The 19,934-nt window shown below is 40.5% G+C and overlaps 1 protein-coding gene across 3 annotated transcripts in view; it reads right to left on the reverse strand.

Annotated features, from left to right (window-relative positions):
- The window catches only part of Atp10b (ATPase phospholipid transporting 10B (putative)), a 281,854-nt gene that overhangs the window by 68,409 nt on the left and 193,511 nt on the right, over positions 1-19,934 (reverse strand). For all 3 annotated transcript variants that reach the window (XM_034506566.2, XM_076937027.1, XM_076937028.1), the window contains one exon: positions 13,321-13,525. In XM_034506566.2, the coding sequence (XP_034362457.1) occupies positions 13,321-13,525 (205 nt within the window). The remainder of the gene's footprint in view (positions 1-13,320; positions 13,526-19,934) is intronic.

Consider the following 19,934-nt stretch of genomic DNA (forward strand, 5'->3'; position numbering starts at 1 on the left):
AAGCAAGTTACTTGTTTTGAATTGTTTTTTTTTTTTTTTCCTTTTAAGCTGCAGCTCTTTGGTGAGAGTCACACTGACTACAACCAAAGCACAGGGAGAGATAAACCCCCTTCAGAGAAAGGTACATGTCTCTGCAGGGCTTTAGGGAAGACCAGACTATCTTGCATACTTTCCCTGTGTCGGGCGGGCACTTGCTAATAAGTTCCCAAGGTAAATTTAGGAGGTGTGAGCAAGTATATAGATGAAAATAAACTGAACATCATCTCACCATTGGTATGTAACAGATTGGCCTGTGGGAAAATCTGTGGGGCATTTTCTTGATTGATATGCAAGGGCCCACAGTAGGTAGTGGCATCACTGGTCTGGTGGTCCTAGGGTGTATAAGGTCCTAGGGTCTAGGCTTACAGTTAGCAAGCCAGGAGGAGTAAGGTAGTAAACAGAACATCTCCGTGGTCTCTCCTTTAATTCCTGCCTTGAATTCTTGTCCTTACTTCCCTTTATAATCAATAAGCTGTAAAATGAAATAAACTCCTTTTCAACCCAAACTGCTTTTGGTCCTGTCTTGACTATGGCAACAGAATGCAAATTGGGACAGCTGACTCATAAAAACTGTCTTCCAAATTGAGATCTCATGCATTCCTTCTTGTTCTCATTCATGATTTTGAGTATTTAGTGAATATCAGGACATGAATCTTGGGGAAAGGGGAAGAGACTCAGAGAGGAGGAAGTGGGTCTTGACACAAAACAATTACTGTAGCACTAAACAACACCCAGTTCCCAGCCTCTCTCAGGTGTGTCTTTGTGGTACCTCTGAAAGCAAAACGAAGTGGGTCAAAAGTCAGAGAGTCATTACTTCCCGGGTTGTGTTGTCTTACTCTTTGCTGACCTTTGTCTCAGATACAGCAAGCTGGCCACTGTCAAGGCCACCAGGAAATGCAGTCTAAAGCAATTGGGCTGGAGCATATTGTAACAGCTAGAATAAGTTAGAACAGGAAACCACTTGCATGGTCTTCCAGTTTTACTTTTCTGAGCTTACGTACAGTCATGTTATTTTCATGATGGAGTATCAAGTCATTCAATAAAACTGGTTAACAAGTTCATGCTTCATTTTTTGAAATTTTAGTGGACCACTGCTCTGTATTTACTTATCTCCCCTTCCACATTCTTTGCAAAACAAGCTCCTGAAGCCCCTTCATCCCCCTGCTCACATCTTGATGTAAGCCAAAGTGCCCTGCCTCTTATGCTGTCCCACTGTGGGACTGTGAGCTGAGTGCAATGTCTCCAGGAAGGAAAATCACACAAGACCGTTCGTTAACTTATTACTGCTTCCAATCCTTCACTGTCATCCTGGATTCCTAGTTGTGGTTTCTAAGCTCTAAACCTTCAAGCTTTCATTTTGACCTCCGAGTCTTACTAAATCCTCTTACTTCCCTTCCTTCTCCTACCACATTCTTATAACAATTCTCTTTGTTTCAATTATCGAGAACTAGTCTCACAGAATTCTGTTACTTGTGAAGAAAAGAACACAAATCACTGTAGTGGCCACTCAATTCCATAGCTTCATGGCACACTTTCTTTTGGGTGGTTTTAAATTCTGATTCACAGAATGACACTCTTTATTTACACTTCATTGTCTTTGATTTTTTACTAATTTTACCAAGTAGTCAGAACAAATTAGTTCCATTTTTATTAGAGAGGAAACTGAGTGTTTGTTTATTCCTAAATTTTCTGTATTTGCTATCCTTTCAAAACTTTCATTATCAGATGTCAGCCAAAGGGGTTTTATTGTCTAAGGCCCTATCTCTTCACCACACACTGTAATAGTCTGTTCTTTAAACTTAGACAATTCTTAGTATCCAACCACTCACATGTCCTTATAACATCATGTTAAGTTGTCAAATCTCCAACTGCTTCCGTGTTTGTTCCCTGGTAGATGGAAGTGTCCCTAGGTCCCCCTTGATGAACCCCAATGCTATCTTTACCGTGAAACCAGGACTCATATATATACATGTAGCATTAATTTTCAAATTTTGTAAAAATTTTATTTTTAATTATTCTTGCTCTAAATCACTTATATTTTAAGTGTTCACATTTGTCCTATGATCGCTTCATATATGTGTTTAATAATCCTGCTTATTTTCTCTCTGCCCCTCATTTTACCTCAGTTTCACCAATGTGGCCCTCCTGAACTTCCTATATTCACACTCTTTTGTTTAGAGACTCCTGCTTTTAATCAAGATTGGCAAATGATTGATTCCCACAAAAGGTCACCAATTTCACCATAGTTTTGCTAAATCTGTATTTTCTTTGTTAATGAACACTGAAAGCATTACTACATGTTTTGGAGTCATACAAGGTCTTGAAGCTATAAAATAGTGGTTCTCAACCTGTGGGTTATGACCCCTTTGGGGGTTGAATGATCAGGGCATCATTCATATCAGAATTCCTCCATATCAGATGTTTAACATTATAATTCATAACACCAGCAAAATTACAGTTATGAAGTATCAACAAAACTACTTTTGTGGTTGGGGTGTTCACCAAAACACGAGGAATGGTGTTAAAGGGTTGCAGCATTAGGAAGGTTGAGAATCACAGCTATAAAGTAACAGTGACACACAGTCATGTGGTCTTAGAGTACAGGGTTCATGTTTCAGATGGTTTTGAAACCCCTCTGTCATTCAAGAAATTCTGTGCTCAATGAAGGAAAGGAAACAGCCAGGCTTTCCTCTAACACAGAAAACATGTATTCATGCAGATTTCACTATGAGCCAAGGATGCCTGTTAAAAAGAAGAGTGGAATCAGTTATTACTATGCTTGCTTACTGCTGAGTCCATTTCTCCAAAACCCTAATGTTTTTGGCAAGTAGGTCATCAAAAGCAGGGTATAAAATTCAACTTGAGAAGCTGTATTGAGCTGTTCACAGGTGCTCAGGTGAGGGGGCCACCATGAAGATTCCTGGAACTGGATTAGCCCCACAAAGCATGGGCAAGGACACCTCTCCTAATCTGATCAATGGACCACATGAAAAAGAGGTTACAAGGCTCTCAGAACACCATGCCAACTAAAGAAGCAGTGTGGAGGAATGCCGTAGAATTGGGGAATTTTTAAATTTCTCTGTACGCATTCTTTTAAAGAAAAAAAAAGTTCTTTCCTAGAGTATCTAAACTGTGAAAGCAAATGTTTGGCATTCTTCATCTGCTGAGCTAAATGACTGTTTCCTTCCTGGAATGCAGATGAAATAAGCCCTAATTTCTGAGAATCCTGTCTAAAACTACTGACAGTTACTGGCACTTGAAAACCTTTCTAGTTCCTGGTTGGTGATTGTCATTTTCAAGATGATCATTGGGAGTAATGAGTAATCCCTTCTCTCTGTGGAGGAGGGGCTAGTCTACATTCTGAGTCACCCGGACAGTCTTCCTGCCACAGCCACTGACGTACAAGAGCATGGCTTGGGCTGGAAGGCCATTTGAATGGGACCCTAATGATTCCTTGCAGACTGAATTTCCTTTTACCAAGTAGATGTATATTCTGTTTTTTTTTTTTTTTTAATTCAAGGCTAATAAATCTTAAGGTCTTGCTGTGACATTTTTCTAATAATGTGTGGGTTTGACATTCCAACAAAATATTGGAAAAAGAATGATTTTGTCCCCGGATCATTTCCAAAAGGAATTATTAGTTGAGTTGTTTACCAAGGACTGTGTTATTCAGTCATTAATTTCTGATTAGAACTCGTAGGCTTAGTCTATCTCCTGCCCTGTGTTTATTTTCTCTTCAACCCCAGGAATATATTATTGCATTACTTCACAGAGAAGGCCTTTCGTCTACACTCAGTGAACAAATAAATAAGTGACATAAGGCATAAACTCTGGACAGCTGCCATCAGAGGGGCAGTGAGGTCTTAAGGGAGTATTCACTGCAAAGACAAACCTTCTTTGTATAAAACTGTCTTGTTAGAGATAACAAAACTCAAGAAAACAATGGGAAACCCAATATTTTTGGCAAGGAGCTCGTAAAGGCAGAGTATAAATTTCAACTTGAGAAGCTATATTGAGCTGTTCACAGAAGATACAATCATAATGTGTCACCTCTGCCTATAAATAATGGCAATGAAAATCCATGCCAGGCAATGGTTAGACATTCTACAGCATTGGATGAGAAAGTGAATTGATTCACTGGAAGACAGTGGTGAAGAAGAATGAGAAGTAGCAACATCTACAGAAGCCCAGGGAAGAGTAAGAACCTGCTACTCTATACACAATATTGGGAAGGGAGAAGTGCTAAGACAGGAAACAGGTTTTGGGGAAGAAAGACTAGCATGGGGTGGGGGGTGGTGTCAGGCTACAGGAGAGAGGCAGAGGACATCCAGACCTTCATCAATATGGTAGACAGCCATGGTTATATGTAATTTAGGATTTTACAGTCTGGGTCTGTAATAGATGTGATGGGTATTCATTGCTTTGCTGCTCAGAAATCTTTTTCTCCACAGATCAGTACTTCTTGTGACTTTCAGGTAGAGGATGCAATTCAGAGAACCCTGCCACTCTGGCCATACTTGATTGGTCCAGGAATGGGTATGTGGTGCCCAACCTGGGACAATCAGTCTATTTCCCTGGGATGATTTCCTGACATAGATATCAAGAAGACTGATTACTCCTCTCTAGGAATTGGAGCTGAGGTCAAAGATGGGAAGAAATAACACAAGGGGTGGAGCTTATTCTGATGGATTCTGACTTCCTGGTAACACAAAGCCTAAGGCCTACTCACCTTGTATTTTTTCCAACAATTTTCATTTTGGGCAAGGTATTTTTAGTCAGTATTTTGTTGTATGCAACCAAGGCATTTTTTTATGTGTGTGTATGTGTGTGTGTGTATTTGTATGCAAATGTGTGTTTTTGTTTGTATGGGGCAGGAGATGACACAGCTGTCTTCTTTCATTTCTTTCCATAAAATGTTTTGGGTCAGGGTCTTTTATTAAACTTAGAGCTTATTGATTTTGTTAGACTGGATGATCAAGCATGCTGAGAGAAGAATCTTTCTGTCTCTACCTCACTGATGCTAGGATTACAGGCTCATATCACCTTTGTAGTTTTGATATGGGTGCTGGAGATTAAATTTATGTCCTCAAGGATGGCCATGCACATTCACTTGCCTGAGCCATCCTTCAACTAAGATTTTTGACTAATCCACATGTTAGATAGGTATGATTATCATTTGAGACAAGAAGTATTTTCCATATTGAGTTTAAATACACACAATTTTTCTTTCTGGTTAAGGTGTGTACATCAACATTTAAATCTAAATATGTTATCCTAAGTTATGGAGATGGTGAAATGGAGAAAATCTGAAATCTTTATGCTACCACCTATTAATATCTTAGTGTGATTATATCTTTCACATAACCTGGTAGAGTGGGTCTTGAATGGAAAAGCACTCTTACAGAGTTGTGTGTAAATAATGCTCACACTGGGAAGAGGGCATCCAATGGTGATGCTGTGATTGTGTGTCTGTATGAACACATACAATTGTGTCTGTGTGCATGGATCTATATGTAACTATATGGTCACATGAATAGTTATCTGTCTACATGTATCTGTGTGTATTTTTATGTACACATGCCTGTTGTGTCTTTGTGTTTGACTATCTCTCTTTCTGTGTATATAAGTACATATACATCTGGATATATATGTTTGTTTATATGCATACATATTTGTTTCAGTGCATGTGTGTATTTGTGTGCCTGTACCTCGGGAAAAAAAACTATAGGAGATAGTCTATTAAGAGGCCAGAGATTTATAAAATATAAGTCAAAGGTGAAATTAATTGGTTCTCATTGGGCCGTTCTATCACTAAATTATCATTATTGCTGCAAGTAATTAAAACATATACAACTTGGGTATTTTCACGTACAGGAAAGTTATGATCAATTAAGAAATAAAAACGACAAATAAAAGGACATAGAATTAATTTAGCATTGGAGAAAACAGTCAAGTATTTAAAAATTGAGTTTTAATTCAGACTAAACACTGTATTAACTAGCTAAGCTTTACTAAAATTCAGCATCTCTCAGTTTTTTTTATTATTTCTAAAATGTTCCCAATATCTTGTTTTTCTAGAAGAGAAAGTTTCTGTGACAGCTAGTGAAGGGGACTGGTCAGTGCACAGTAAGGACTTTGAAGGAGCAGGAAGATCTACATGTAGTGTGTGGGTGACGTCCAGTTAAAATTTTTGAGTCCTAAATTTAAGCTTTTTCTACTTGAATGCACAGGACTAACAATCACAGTAAGCAACGAGCACCTTCGGCACGCACTGATTGTCCTCATTGAATACAAGTTCATATGGAGAAGAATTAGATCTACCAGAGACTAGTGAAGTCGAATCCGGTGACACCCGTGATACTTCTTTTGAAGAACTTATCACTGGTTAAAGAGGACAGTCAGTAAAGACAGCAACTGCACAGATGTGACATATATCGTTTCTGTTTAAATCTTTGAGTTTTCATTAACACGAAAGCAGAAAAACTTAAATTCATTCGATATATTTGGAAGAAGCTGGAGAAAGGTTCTTTTGAAAACCAATAAATGAATGAAAATGATCACATCTTCTGCATTTCCGGGACAGAAGGCATCTAGCAAAACCAAATGCTCCATGAAAGAAATTAAATTAGAATATAGTCACTTTGAAAACTCCAGTGAATTTATAGATCTACCCAATCATCATCAATGACTACCATCAGGGCAGAAAATACAACATCTTACATGAGATGTTCATATACTGTGTATGGTGGTTTGAATAAGAAATATTCACCATATATTTGTGTGTTGAAACACTTGGTCCCCAGCTGGCTGTTTGGGAGGTTATAGAACCTTTAGGAGATACAGCCTTGCTACAGGAAGTATATAACTGGGGGACGGCTTTGAAGGTTCATAGCTTTGTACCACTTTCTGTTTTACCTCTGCTTCCTGTGTGTGGATGAAAATGTTATCAACTGGTTTCTTGCTTTTGTCCCAAGCCATGCCTCCTTGCCATGATGGACTCTATCTCAAACTGTAAGTCAAAATAAAATTCTTCCTTAAGTTGCTTTTGCTCACCATTTTAACATAGCAACAGAAAAGTAATAAACACACGATGTTTCCTATGAACCGTCTGTTTATACATACACATACACACTCACACACACACAGAGGAAGAGAGGGTTCGAGAGCAATAGACCATTGAAGAATGATTCATGCGCTGTATCCAATTACAAATTCACAGAAACAGACTAGAAAGGGGAACATGTTAAATGATACCACAGAGACACAATAAAATCAGAAAAATCAAGGTTATGGGAATTTTGTACAATAAACAAATTGGTTTATTAAGCAACTTGATGCTAACTATGCAAAGGAAGAAGAGAGATAGATAAGCAAGAAATGCTAAGGTAAAAGAAATATAAGATATTAATCTCAGTATTTGGCCTGATTCAAACAAACACACTGAAAAATCAGTGAAGACCACTAGCTTGAAAGTTAATATCAAAGAATTGTTGTTGTTTTACGGGCATGATAATGGTGTACTTGAAAAACTTATCATTGAGAGATACATGCTAGATATTTTCAGGGGAAATCCTAAAAAACTGATGATTAAAAATGCCTTTCAGAGCCAAAGAAGAAGGGGAAAGAGATGAGCAGATTTAATTATGTATGTGTTGCTTGTTTAAATTGGTCAATGGGTACATGAACATATATCAAATTATTCTCTAGATTTTATGTATACTTGAAAATTTCTACAATACAAGTCAGAAGTGAAAACCTTCCTGAGTTTAATGCAAATTTAGTCCACCACAGCAGGGTAATAGAGCTGTTATTGTTTCACTTCTAATGGGCACCATAAAAGTGCTTACGGCATAGGGTTTTATGAGAAATAACAAGACAAAATATTCATTGTATGCAGTACAAGCTTGATTTAAATTACTCACTGATGTCATATAAATTCATTATATAGATCATATATTAAATCATATCATTATATAGATCATATATTAAATGACCCACAAAATGTAACCACTATTCAACAGTGATAAACTAATTGCACTAAATATTCTTGATAGAAATTTTGAACAACCTGTCATTGACAGAATCCATTACCAGATTCCATTTCTACTAGGGAAGCAAATTTTCCATGATTCTCAGGGCAGGCAAGGTTGAGAGGGCTGGCAACCATGATGAGTGAGGTTTTGAGTTGGTTGTTCTTTTGCCCTTTCTGGACCATAACTCCTTTGTAGGCAAGTGTTCGTGTTTCTGAAAATGGTAAAATCAATAGTTCTACTGTAGAGAATAACTGACTGTCTCTAACTGAGCAAAAATGCTTTCAAGCAATAACTATCAGTGGGGTGGAAGCTATACTAGTTAAAAGAGATATTCAATAAAGAGTTGAAAATGTAATTATTAATCAGTGATGCCCTAGGACAGTGCCTTTCAAGTTCAATATTCATTTGAACCACCAGGGAGTCTTGTTAAATGATTCCCCATTGCTGAGTAGCTCTTAGATGATGCTGAAATGGCCAGGTAACTTTTGGGATTAGCCTAGCACGTTCTTGATCTGGGAAAATCATTGGATACATACTTTGGCAGACTTAAGTTTCAATAATTTAGATGCCAAACAACCAACAACATGCTTGATCTAGAGTATTTTGTATTTACTAAAATAAGCAGCACAGGTATTTCTTTCTAGAGGCTTCAAGATTCAGAATGTCATAAATAAGAAGAGTAAATAAATAAACTCTCTGGGCAAGTCCTTTTGGCTTCTGGGCAGAACTTGGTATAGTAATAGGTTGGACTGTTTGCTTCCAACTCTTCCCTGGCAATGTGATATGGGACTCATTATTTCAAAAACACGTCAATGATTTTGTGAATTCAAAAATAACTCCTTCAAAGAAAGATTCCAGCTGAAAAAGTAATGACTTTGGTCTAATTTTAGTTCTAGGAAAAGGATTTGAACAACAATTCTGGTCCCCAAAGTGTCCTAGAAAGCAGACACTTATCAGTGGCTACTGATGTTTATAATTGTACTTGAGTTCCACTTGTGGAAAGAAGAAACTAGTTGAGCCAGGAGAATGGTCACTTTCACCTGTCATGATCATGTCTGTATCAAATCCAGGAAAGTGTCCCCTTCCCTAAAATTTTATAGGAATGTAAATAAATACTTGTTTTAAAAAATGCTTCCAGGTATCTTAATATATTATACATTGAGCCCTTCATGAGGATAGTGTCTGTGGGATTCTAGCTTATTAGTTTGACTTGACTATGAACCATTATTTTCAAGAGCTAGGGACTGTGGTGGGTTTATTCTGCCTTGGGAAACGCTTGTCCAAGAAAGCTACCTTCAGTTTCTCACCATTTCTGGATAATGACAATATGATTTGTGAGGACTTCTAGCAATGTCTGAGTTTAGTAAAAATCCTTTGGGGAGAGTGAGAGTCTCAAGGAAAATAGAAATTTAGAGAGAAAACAAGTTAACAAAAAGCCATTGAAACTCATTATTCAAGACTCTTAAGTTTCTACAGAAATCATATTAGGAGGTATTCAAAATCTGAGACAATAGTGAGATATACCTTTACTGTTCCCTAAAATTTTCATCTCTCAGAAGAGGGTAGCAATGCCCTCCTCACAGTGTGGCTGTATGGACCCAAAGGATAATGTGTTCAGAAGGGTGGCCACGCAGTAAAAGGAACACGGATGGAAGGCAATTTACAGTTTGTTCTTCCTATGGTTACGTTTTTGTTTGTTTTTTGGGGGGGAAGGGTTGTTGTTTTTTGTTCTTATTTTTTCCACCAGAATGGTGCCTTTCCTTTGTTTTCAGTTTTCAAGAAGTTGTCAGTGAGTTTATATCAAGAAAATGTGGGGGAACATTTTCAAGGTATGCCTACTCAGGGCATTGTTTTACTGTGGCAGGAGAAAGGGTATGGATATTTGTGAAAGCTCCCTAGGGACAGTGATGGTGCATTCTGAGTGTTCACTATATATCTACAGCAAGTCTTTAAGTGGTGATTCCATCCTTCCTATGGCAGTTCTGGGATCTGTTCCTTGGAATAAAAAATTTCTGTGCTAAAATATTTAGGAAGCTATATGTTCCTTTGCCTCCTCAGGGCTTATAAAGAATCAGAGAAGTCCTACAGGATACAAAATTTAAAACAAGTTGACTATTATCTTTTGATCTTATTTTTCTCTGCAGTGTTTTCCTTCCTTGCAGCTCTCATCTGTGAAAAGTCTGTGGTACAGCATTAGCTAATAGTGAATTCTGTGCATATCCAGAAACCTTAGGCATTAAAGACAATAGGGAGAAACAGGAGAGCCAGGAGCAGCCAAGACAAACCCTGTCCAGAGAGTGGGCTGGGATTTAAGCCTTTTTTTTTTTTTTTTTTTTTTTTTTTTTGAGACAGGGTTTCTCTGTAGCCCTGGCTGTCCTGGAACTCACTCTGTAGACCAGGCTGGCCTCGAACTCAGAAATCCATCTGCCTCTGCCTCTCAAGTGCTGGTATTAAAGGCATGCCCACCACTGCCCGGGATTAAAGGCTTAAATCCTGATGCTTTTGTTCTTCTAGCAACCTGCTACTTAATTCTGAAAAGAATCTGTAAATGATAAATAAGTGCCTTCCTGTATGCATCTCTCTGTAAATGCAAGGTAACAGCAAAAGGGCCAGGAAGGTAAGCTACCATAGACTTTAAGAACAAACATGGTTTTGAATTCTGGTTCAAACTCTACAGCCTCAGTGACTGTGGGCGAGAGACATGACTTCTCTATGCCCTAGTTTCGGCATTTGTAAAGTGGGGATGCTGATGCTGTCCATTGGCTGGGCTGCTGTGGATGAGTTAGTCATACAAAGCTCAAGCTTGTTATTGTCATTAGTGAATCACAGACACTCTTGGAAAAAAGGAAAACCAGGATAAGGACAAAGAACTCTGGAAGCCAATTCAATAAATCTTTTTCACATATGAGTTTACATTTTTAAGAAATGCCAAGTACCCCATGAGAATTTAGGGTGAGAATTTGAAATGTTTATTAAATCGAATGGTTATGGTGCTGGAATATGAGGATTCTTTCACCTAGCTTTTCTTAAGTTGAATCCCAAAGTATCTGATTGATATACAAGAAACAGTCTGGAGCTGAGGTAACAGGAAGAAGAAAAATCAATGGCTGAAATTCAATAGCTTTGAAATGAGAGAGGAAATGAAATTCAAAACTAAATGAGGCTGAAGTCAGAGGGGTTAAAACAGAGATATCTATGCAGACAGAGCTTTATTATTTGCAGGGCTTAAATGAAAAGGGATAGAAACAAATATCAAGTCTAAGAGATCCTTGCGTGTCTCCAGACTAAGGTGTCAGATTCACCTGTGCACACAGAGTGGGTGTGTGTAATGTGTAAACTTTACTGTATCAGTGAAAAACGTTTCTCATCAAGGAAGTAGGTCACAGGGCCCCAAGTCCAGATCTAGATTGTTCCTGCCTGCCTTGAAGGACTTTGTGACTGTACACCAGATTTTGTCTTCCTCTTTATAAACACTAAAGTGACTCAGTGAGTCGGGGGAGGGACAAGCCAAGGAAAGTAACACTCAGAGGCCAAGCCAGATCAGTGGGGTTTGGAGACCAAGAGCTCAGTGAGTGACATAATGGTATGGTGCAGGTGTGTTCTTGTTCTGATGGCCACAGAGACCACTTATTGTGTCTGCAGCAGGCAACAAGCTCCTATTTTGTTCTTATTGCCTTATTTCCATTCATTCTCATGTAAAGCTGTGGGGTATCCATTAGCATCCCTGCCCACAAGTGGAGAGGAGGGACCAGACTTATGATGGCTGTCAATCACATAGGAAGCCTTTGAGACATGCCCGTCAGGTACTGTGGAGGAGGCAAGCTGAGTCAGAGTACACTGTTTCATCTTGAGAAATGATATAGACCACAGAACTACAGCTCATGAGACTCTCGGAGGAGTGGGGCATTTGCTTTCTTTCTCCCAAATCCCCTGACTCATTTAGTTCCTCCATAGCTAAAATCTGGCAGAATAAAAAAAGATGTCAGAATTCTTTTTTCCTATCAGTAGAGAGAGGTTGGAAATCAAGCTATATAAGGAGAATTGTAATTGAAAACCAGAATATCACATCCAATTAGCCGACACAAACTGTTTATGAAAAATGACTGATAGTAATAGCAACTACTCACCAGTCTCTTTCAGTGTTCTGTCTGAGGTAAGCAATCAGGTCTATACCATTTAGTCTTAGGAGTCACTCTAAGGGAAAGGTATTATTTTTGCCTTTTTTTTTTTTCTTCATGACAAAGGAACCAAAGTATGAGAGAGTGATAACTTCTGTAAAACACAGCTCATCCATGTCAGAACTTAGTAGTTAAGTCCAGTTTTGTCAAAACCTAGAGTCTGAGCTGGTCAACATCAAACTCTCCACGGTTCTTCTACCATCCAGCACAGCTGGTTAAGTGTGAAGAATCAACAAAGGTGTCAACAGCAGGTGGCCTAGGCGAGGATTAGGGCTGTCAATGAGATAGGTTCACAAAAGGCAAAAGTGGGTACTGGGATAGAGCTCAGTTGGTTACTTGCTTGTTGTCAAAGGATGAGGAGTTGAGTTTGATTCTCAAAACCCACTTAAAAAACAAAACAAAACAAAACAACTCAGCATAATATGTGCTTGTGATCCCAGTGCTGGAGAGCCAGAGTCAGGTGGGTCCCTAGAGCTTGCCAGCCAGGCAGCATAGTCTATACACACATCCATGAGACCCTGTTTCAGTAAATAGGTGGATGGCTTCTGAGGACACACCTGATATCAAATGCAGATATTTGTGCAAACAGGACCCATATTGGAACACATACACACACACACACATACACACAGAGCAGGAGGAATGGGGAATAACAACTACTACTTTGCTGTAGTTAAGGAAGAGCCAAAGGAATATTAAAGATTCGTGCTCAGATCCGAGCTGGGAAGAATGAACAGGGTCAGCTAAGAACAGAGGACAGGGTTGGTTGCATTCTCAGCTGAGCAGATGTAGGACTTGGTTTTCAATACAAGGTAGGTTTTCCAGGAGGACAGTTAGTCATCACTTATAAACTCAGTCCTTCAGTAGGGCATGGACCTTTTTTTTTAAGCCTCATTTTCTTCATTTGTGATGTGGGCATGCTAGCTACCCAGAAGGTTGCTGGGTTGAATTTCTAAAGAGGCATCTGCTGCCTTCCCCTTCTTCCTGCCAGTGTAGATTCAGCATTTCAAGAGATAAGCTTGCTTCTTGTCTCTGATCTCACCATGGGTGGTTATATAGAAAGCACTTACCTGCTGTGAGAAGCCCTTCACAACACATCTCTGCTTGAGGTTGGTCTCTCCATCTAGGTTGGCAGTTTCCAGATGGCAGACCCCACTGGGGTCTGAGGAGAAGAGAAGGAGGATGTCGGCTGGGACAATCTCATTGCATCGCATCTGGACAAAATCTCCCACACGCACATCCTGCCAGCGCTTCTGCATGTAGTTTTGGTCTTTTCTGAGGTATAAGAAAGACAGGCATCTCAGTAAGCTTTAAGATAACTCAGTGCAGTGGCTTACGTTAGATGTCAACTTGAGACAATCTCAAAACTCACTAGGGAAGGGGCTCCGTTGAGGAAATGGATAGATCAGGTTGGCCTGTGGTCATGTCTTGATTATTTGATGACCCAGCCCAATGTGAATGGCATTCTTCACAGGTTGGGGGGGGGGGTGGTCCTCAGTGGTAGAGGAGGCTGACTGAGTACGAACTAAAGAGTGAGTGATCAAGCAAGCCGGCATCTAGGGATTAATTTTCTCTCTGCTCTTGGCCTTGATGTCCCTGCTGCAAGAGCCTGTATCATGGACTTGTAAGCCAAATAAAATTCTTCCTCTTCTAAGTTACTTGTGGTCATGGTTTATAAAATCCCACTCATAAAAGATCTGTTTCTTTGATTATTTAGAAGTTTAAGCAATTCCCAAGTGTTGACTAGGTATTGGGCTGAGCCTTTTTTTTTCTTTCCTGGGCAGAAGTGGACTTTAAGGGGAAGTTAACTGTGGCGTTATATTGCATGGCTAGTTATCACAGGAAAAAAAGCAAAGGTACAAAGACCAGAGACAGTGAAAGAACTGTTCTCAATTATTGGGAGCAGAGAGGCAGTAAAAGTGAAGATATGGATCGTTAAGACTGTTTGGGACACTGATAAAATGGAAACCTCTAGACACATTCAGAACATTAGTAAGAAGTTAGCAGGGACCTTGATAGCATGGGACCCACCATAACTGGAAATCAGAGGACTGAGGAACAGGAAGGAAATGACATACTAACCTCTCTGTAATTTATCCAACTTAGATAATAGCAGTAGCAATGAAACCTGGCAGTTGCACATGTACAACACACTGAGTACTGGTGTCAACATTTGCTCGCTTCCATGACAATTCATTGGTGTGGACATTATATGAATTTCACAAACAAAGAGATGGAGGCTCAAAACTTCCTTTCCTCAAGTCTCATAAAACCAGAGCTGCGTAACCTGAGCTTGTATCCAGCTTGATGTCAAAGCTCACAGTTCTCACGGCTAGCCCCTCCCAGGTAGCGTAACAGCATTAGCTCTTCCGTTCCCTCCTTCCCAACAGCAGATTGCATTTACACAGAGCACTCATTGTCAGAAAGTCCTTGTTGCACCCAGCCAACTACTTAACAAATTCTGCTCTCCTAATAATCCAGAAGCTCTTATTTTCTACCTTAAAAAAAAAAATACCTATTTGAAAGTATCCCTTAGGGTCATGTAAAGTCTTTCGACCATACCAAGCCACATCTAATGTCCAAGATATCCTTAATAATTCCTTGGCACTATGAGTTTCAAGACCTGTCCTAGAGGTGTGGGCTCTCCTATGACTGTATCTCTAATGTTCCTCTTTCAATGTGGGATTTGAAACTAGACCAGTATTCCACCTGTGGTCTTTTTATCCGAGCCTTGCTGGCTCGACGTTGATATTTCCAAGTGTACTTGGGTCTGGGGAGACAGCTTACATCTGTGCCATTTCCACCAGATGCTGAGCCCCTCTAGAGATGCTGTTTTCCGCAGGAATCTGAGATGTGAATGAGAGTATTCAAAGAGGTTGAAAGGACTGTTGTCTTTCCTTCTGTGGGTTTTCTGGAGAACCTCAGCAAATCCCTCCTAAAAGTCTTGGTGATAATGGTCCCCACAGAAGACTCCCAGCTTTTGAAATGAAATTTCTTCCATCTGGAAGGCTGGAGGAAGGCCTTATCAAAGTACAAAGTCACCGGGAACATTAGGATCGGTGAGCAGCCTTATACCTTGAAGTTACTACAGGGTATGTAGAAATGTTCCACGGCCCAAGGAGCCGAGTATAGCATCCCTGGTCTACTCCAGGGATAATACCCACATGGCTGCTGAATGTGGGGGCAGTCTCTTTGTAGCATCATCAGTATTTCTTATATGGTAAAGCATGTGTCAGATTTCCACAGGACTTTTGATTATTTCCATCCATGCCCCCATTGTACTCCATATCTCTTCTTTAAAACGAAGGACGGGGACAGTCCTAGCAGCTCTATTCCACTTTATCTCTTCACGGATATATTAAAAAATGTACTCATTTGTAAACTTAGGTTATATTCACCAAGCAAAACAGCCACAACAACTCAGCCCTGGGATCACCTGTTGAGTGTTCAGGTACAAGGCTCTTTAAAGGCTGTGGGATGGATTACACTCTCTGTGCCAAATGAACTTTCATAGAATGAAGAAGGGATTGATTTTTCTACCACTTTACCTTTTCATTTTAAGAGAAAAAAAATGATTCTTAAATATTAAAGGAAACTTTCCCCAAAGAACAAAAGGTTATCCCTCAGTTTATCTGCATGTCCCTTTATTTCCTCCCAGCCTTTGGCTTCTGTGGCCATGGCTGGGATCTATGACAGAAAGCCTTTGGAACTGTGGGGTATCCGTTGATTACTACAACATCAACATCCTGCCTGGTGTGTCAGAATGGATTAGGGAGAATACCCTTGAATCTGAGCATCATCTGGATGGTCATCATTTTCGGAGTTTCTTTATTCTGAATATTGTCACAAATTTGCTAGGTGGGGTTGCTCCATTCAGAGCAAAGTCAAGGCCAAAGCACATTCATCAGTGAAGACACGTTTGTTCTCTCCACTTCCCAATGAAGGTCTCCACTGCTTAGTATGGATATAAGTAGGAACAAGGAAAGGTGGAAGGCTAGGAGGTTAGTTTCGGGTGCATACACACTTATGTGTTTGAAGTGGGCTAGAATGCTACTCTCTCAATCTTCATCATGATACAGGCATCACTAGATTTTTGCTCTGTCTTCTTTTTGATACTGCTTGGATCCCAGTGAGGCTGCCGCCATGCTGTACAGTTGTTTCTATGCACCAATTCTTTTCTCAGACAAAACAGGATAGGGAAGGGACATCGTGGTTATTGCTGGAGGTTTGTCTCTTCAGTTCTGTAAAGCAGGTTGTCACTACTCGGCCAACCTTGTCTTTTTTCTTCGTGCTTTTTATGTTTATAGTTAGATCCTATGGCTTTGGATCAGGCAACAATGACCTGCACACACAAACTTTAACCCCTCTCCCTAAACTTTTGCCTAAGACTAGAAAAGAGGGATCTCAGCAAATTGATGCTTCAGGTTCTGGAGCTTGGTTCCTGAAGCAAGTTCTGAAAAGTTGTTCTTTTCCAACAGGCCCATACTGTCTCCAGGAGTCCCTGGAGGGAGACTGGAATGCTGCAGCTATATGTATTCATTAAAAAGTATTTGGGAGGCATGCAGTTTAATATGGGTGCATGTGACTTTCCTTATTAGGTAAATCGTTTAAGACATTTTATTTGTAGTAGTGTTATAGTATAATAAAATGATATGTTATAGTAAACCAATCTTGCTGTGTTCTAGGATGATAGGCATATTTTACCAGACCTTTAGGGACACTTCCATTTCACACTTGGCTACTTTGCTCTGGTTGCCCAATGCTCTGGGGTATGCTCTGTCGCTTCATCTGTCAACAGCATGTCTGTGGAGCAGCCAGGGATGCGTAGCCCAAGGGTGTCCAGCCAAGGGAGGTGAGAAGTAGCGGGAATTTAGCTGAAGCGTAAAAGTGGCATGCTTCTACACTGAGTGACACTCAGATGTGACCAGCAGCTGGCTAGGAGCTGCCAGCTGGAGTCAATCCCTCATTAATATGGCCTGCCTGGAACAGCTGCCCCAGGTGAATGGGCGCACAGACTCTTGCTGTTCCCCTGCTCAGTGAGTTTGCACCTGGGACCTCACTGCTATTTTAGTTGCCTGCAATGTTCACTGCTGTTTAAATATAAGATAAACTCACGTGGCTTAGGACAGAGACTCCATCTGGCGGGTTCTACCTTGAGGAGAAATTAGGTAGCTTTGTGTTAAACAGCTTTCTGAGAGAAGACAGGTCTTTAAAAATAAGGTAAATAAACAGCAAGAGAGGTTTCTAACCCATTGTATGCCAATACAATGATGTGGTGATGGGGAGATGATGAAAGAGCGGATGCTCAAGGCTCTATCTCTCCTATGCCTGGGTCCTAATGCATCAAACTGTAGGGACTGGAGAAGACTAGACCTACCAGGATGATTAGCTGTCTTACAGAACTTATGATTAACAAACAGATGACAATCTGACCATGCTTCTGTGGCTTCTGTGGATCAGACTTAGGTCCTCATGCTTATAAGAAACACTTTACTGAGTAAGCTATCTTACCAGCACCTTCTTAGTCTGACCCTCAGGTTATTCAACTGGGATGAAGGACTTTTGGTAGTTGTAGCTGAAAGTTCATTACACTGGTGTTTATAGCTGCCCATCTTCTCCTTGTAGCTGTTTCTAGGTTGGGGAAGAATCACCATAGTGACAATGAACTATGAACTATGGTAGTTGTCTATTTTGTTAGCAGATACAAATGAAGTATGGTATTTGTTGGCTGGGAGGAATGTCTGGTGAGCCCTCTTTAGGGCTTGAAAAGGGTGATGTCATCTTAGTTCTTGACCTGATCCCAGTAAATGACACTGAGACGGAAGGAATTGCATTAAAGAAAGCCTGGGGCTGGGGCAGGGGATAGACAGTACAGCTTTCTTCCTGCCTTAAACCTCTTTATTGTCTATACTTGCTTGTCTGGTGCAGACCACACAGGAGGAGCTTGTTAGATATAAAGGAGTTGAGGAAACTCTGTAGAGGAGCAGCTGAGGTAGAGGAACAGAGGGAGGCAGGGACCATGTCTGGGCTGGAGACACTGTGGAACTTAAGTTACATTCACTGCACTAGAGATGCCCAGTCCTATCCAGGGCAGCTGGGAATTGATTGGCATGAGAGGACCCAACTCCTAAATCAACATGTTGAGGCTGAGCATCCCTAAAAGTGTGGCCTTTGTCTTAGCACCACCCTGTTCTCATCTAGAGGCTCACACCGGGGTCTCATATGTATGCTAGGTGTTAAAGCTCCGAGCTCTGTGATGGCACCCATCTCTAACTTCACTGACTATGTAGCTGCCGCCTTCGGAAAGAGTAACTTAGAACAGACCATCATTAAGAAGTGATGGCCACAGGCACACCATGCCTCACAGGACGGGGAGTCACTGGAGCTTTCCTGCAAACCCGTGGCCACTGGATTATGAATTAGCAGCCTGGGGGTGTCTGAGAGCGCATAGCACAGTGTGTATGAACTTCCTCTAACCTTAGCAGATCCAAATCCTACCTCTCTCTTCACACCCCCAGGCAATGACCGTAAGTGTTGCATGGCTTGTTGGCATGCCTGCTTGCATATCACACTTCTGTTGCCTTGTGGTTTCATGTACCTTTCATTTTCACTATGGGATGACCTTGCTGAGAGATAGAAAAGTCTATATGTATGTTCCTAGGATTGGGTAAGCTGTTAAGTATGATGTCTTATAGATTCATCTTAAAGAGTATGCAAATGGAAGCTGTTTGAAGCCACGTTGACAATTAGTCATTACAGAGTCCTCATTGAAGATGTCTAATAATAATGAAATCTCACATTATTGGCTGACATGTATGGAGTGCTCATAAGGAACCCAGTGCCAGACATACATGGCCATTTGTCTACCAAATTAGGAGACGACTTTCATTATTACTATTTTTTCTTCTCTTTTCAGATGAGAAAGACAGGGCTGAGAGGAGTTACCTTACTCAGGTAAAATCACACAAGGACTTTTGAGTTGCAGTGAGGGGCACCATAGCTTAATGTGGAATAGATGCTCTGTTTGGAGATGAGGTACACAATAGTGAAACTGAAGACAGTGACAGAAGCCTAACAGAGGCTAAATGAGAACATGAGTGTCACCTTTTAAAATCCTGAGGTTAGTAATGGTGAGGCAGAGGCCATGAATCCCCCCCTCCTCCCTTGCTGACACACAACTCATCTCTGGTGACAAGAGTTCAGAGCTTCAGGCACACTTGAACTCTTGTTTTATGGTTCTCCTGCCTATGAGTTTGGGGGACCCAACGAAGTCTCTCCTGAAATGACAAGCTGAATTGGTTCAAGAGCTTTTTAAATATAGCCTTCCGTGAGCACACGGCAAGGCAGAGGGCCTAGTGTGTGGGTGGGAGACACTGGTAATAGGGACACTGGGTTTTCTGTGTGCAGAACCAAGACCTGGGCCATGGATACCATGGTCTGTTGGTCTGTGATGTCTAGGCTGTGGTAATTTTCATAGTCACACTTCAAATGACCCTGTTTTTTCACTGTCTGCATTTTTCACATTCTCCCCTGATGCCTGGTTTGCTGTATGTTGGATCTTGAAGTTAAGCTCCACAGATATAATCTTTTCCCCCTTCTCTCATATATTTTCAAACTCCAGCCATTGGCTTTTCTTTTGTACTTGGGTCAAGTTCACGGAGATTCCTTGCTGTCAAGGCACTAG

The sequence above is a fragment of the Arvicanthis niloticus genome, chromosome 6 (genome assembly GCF_011762505.2).
Source record: "Arvicanthis niloticus isolate mArvNil1 chromosome 6, mArvNil1.pat.X, whole genome shotgun sequence".
NCBI classification, from domain to species: Eukaryota; Metazoa; Chordata; class Mammalia; order Rodentia; family Muridae; genus Arvicanthis; species Arvicanthis niloticus.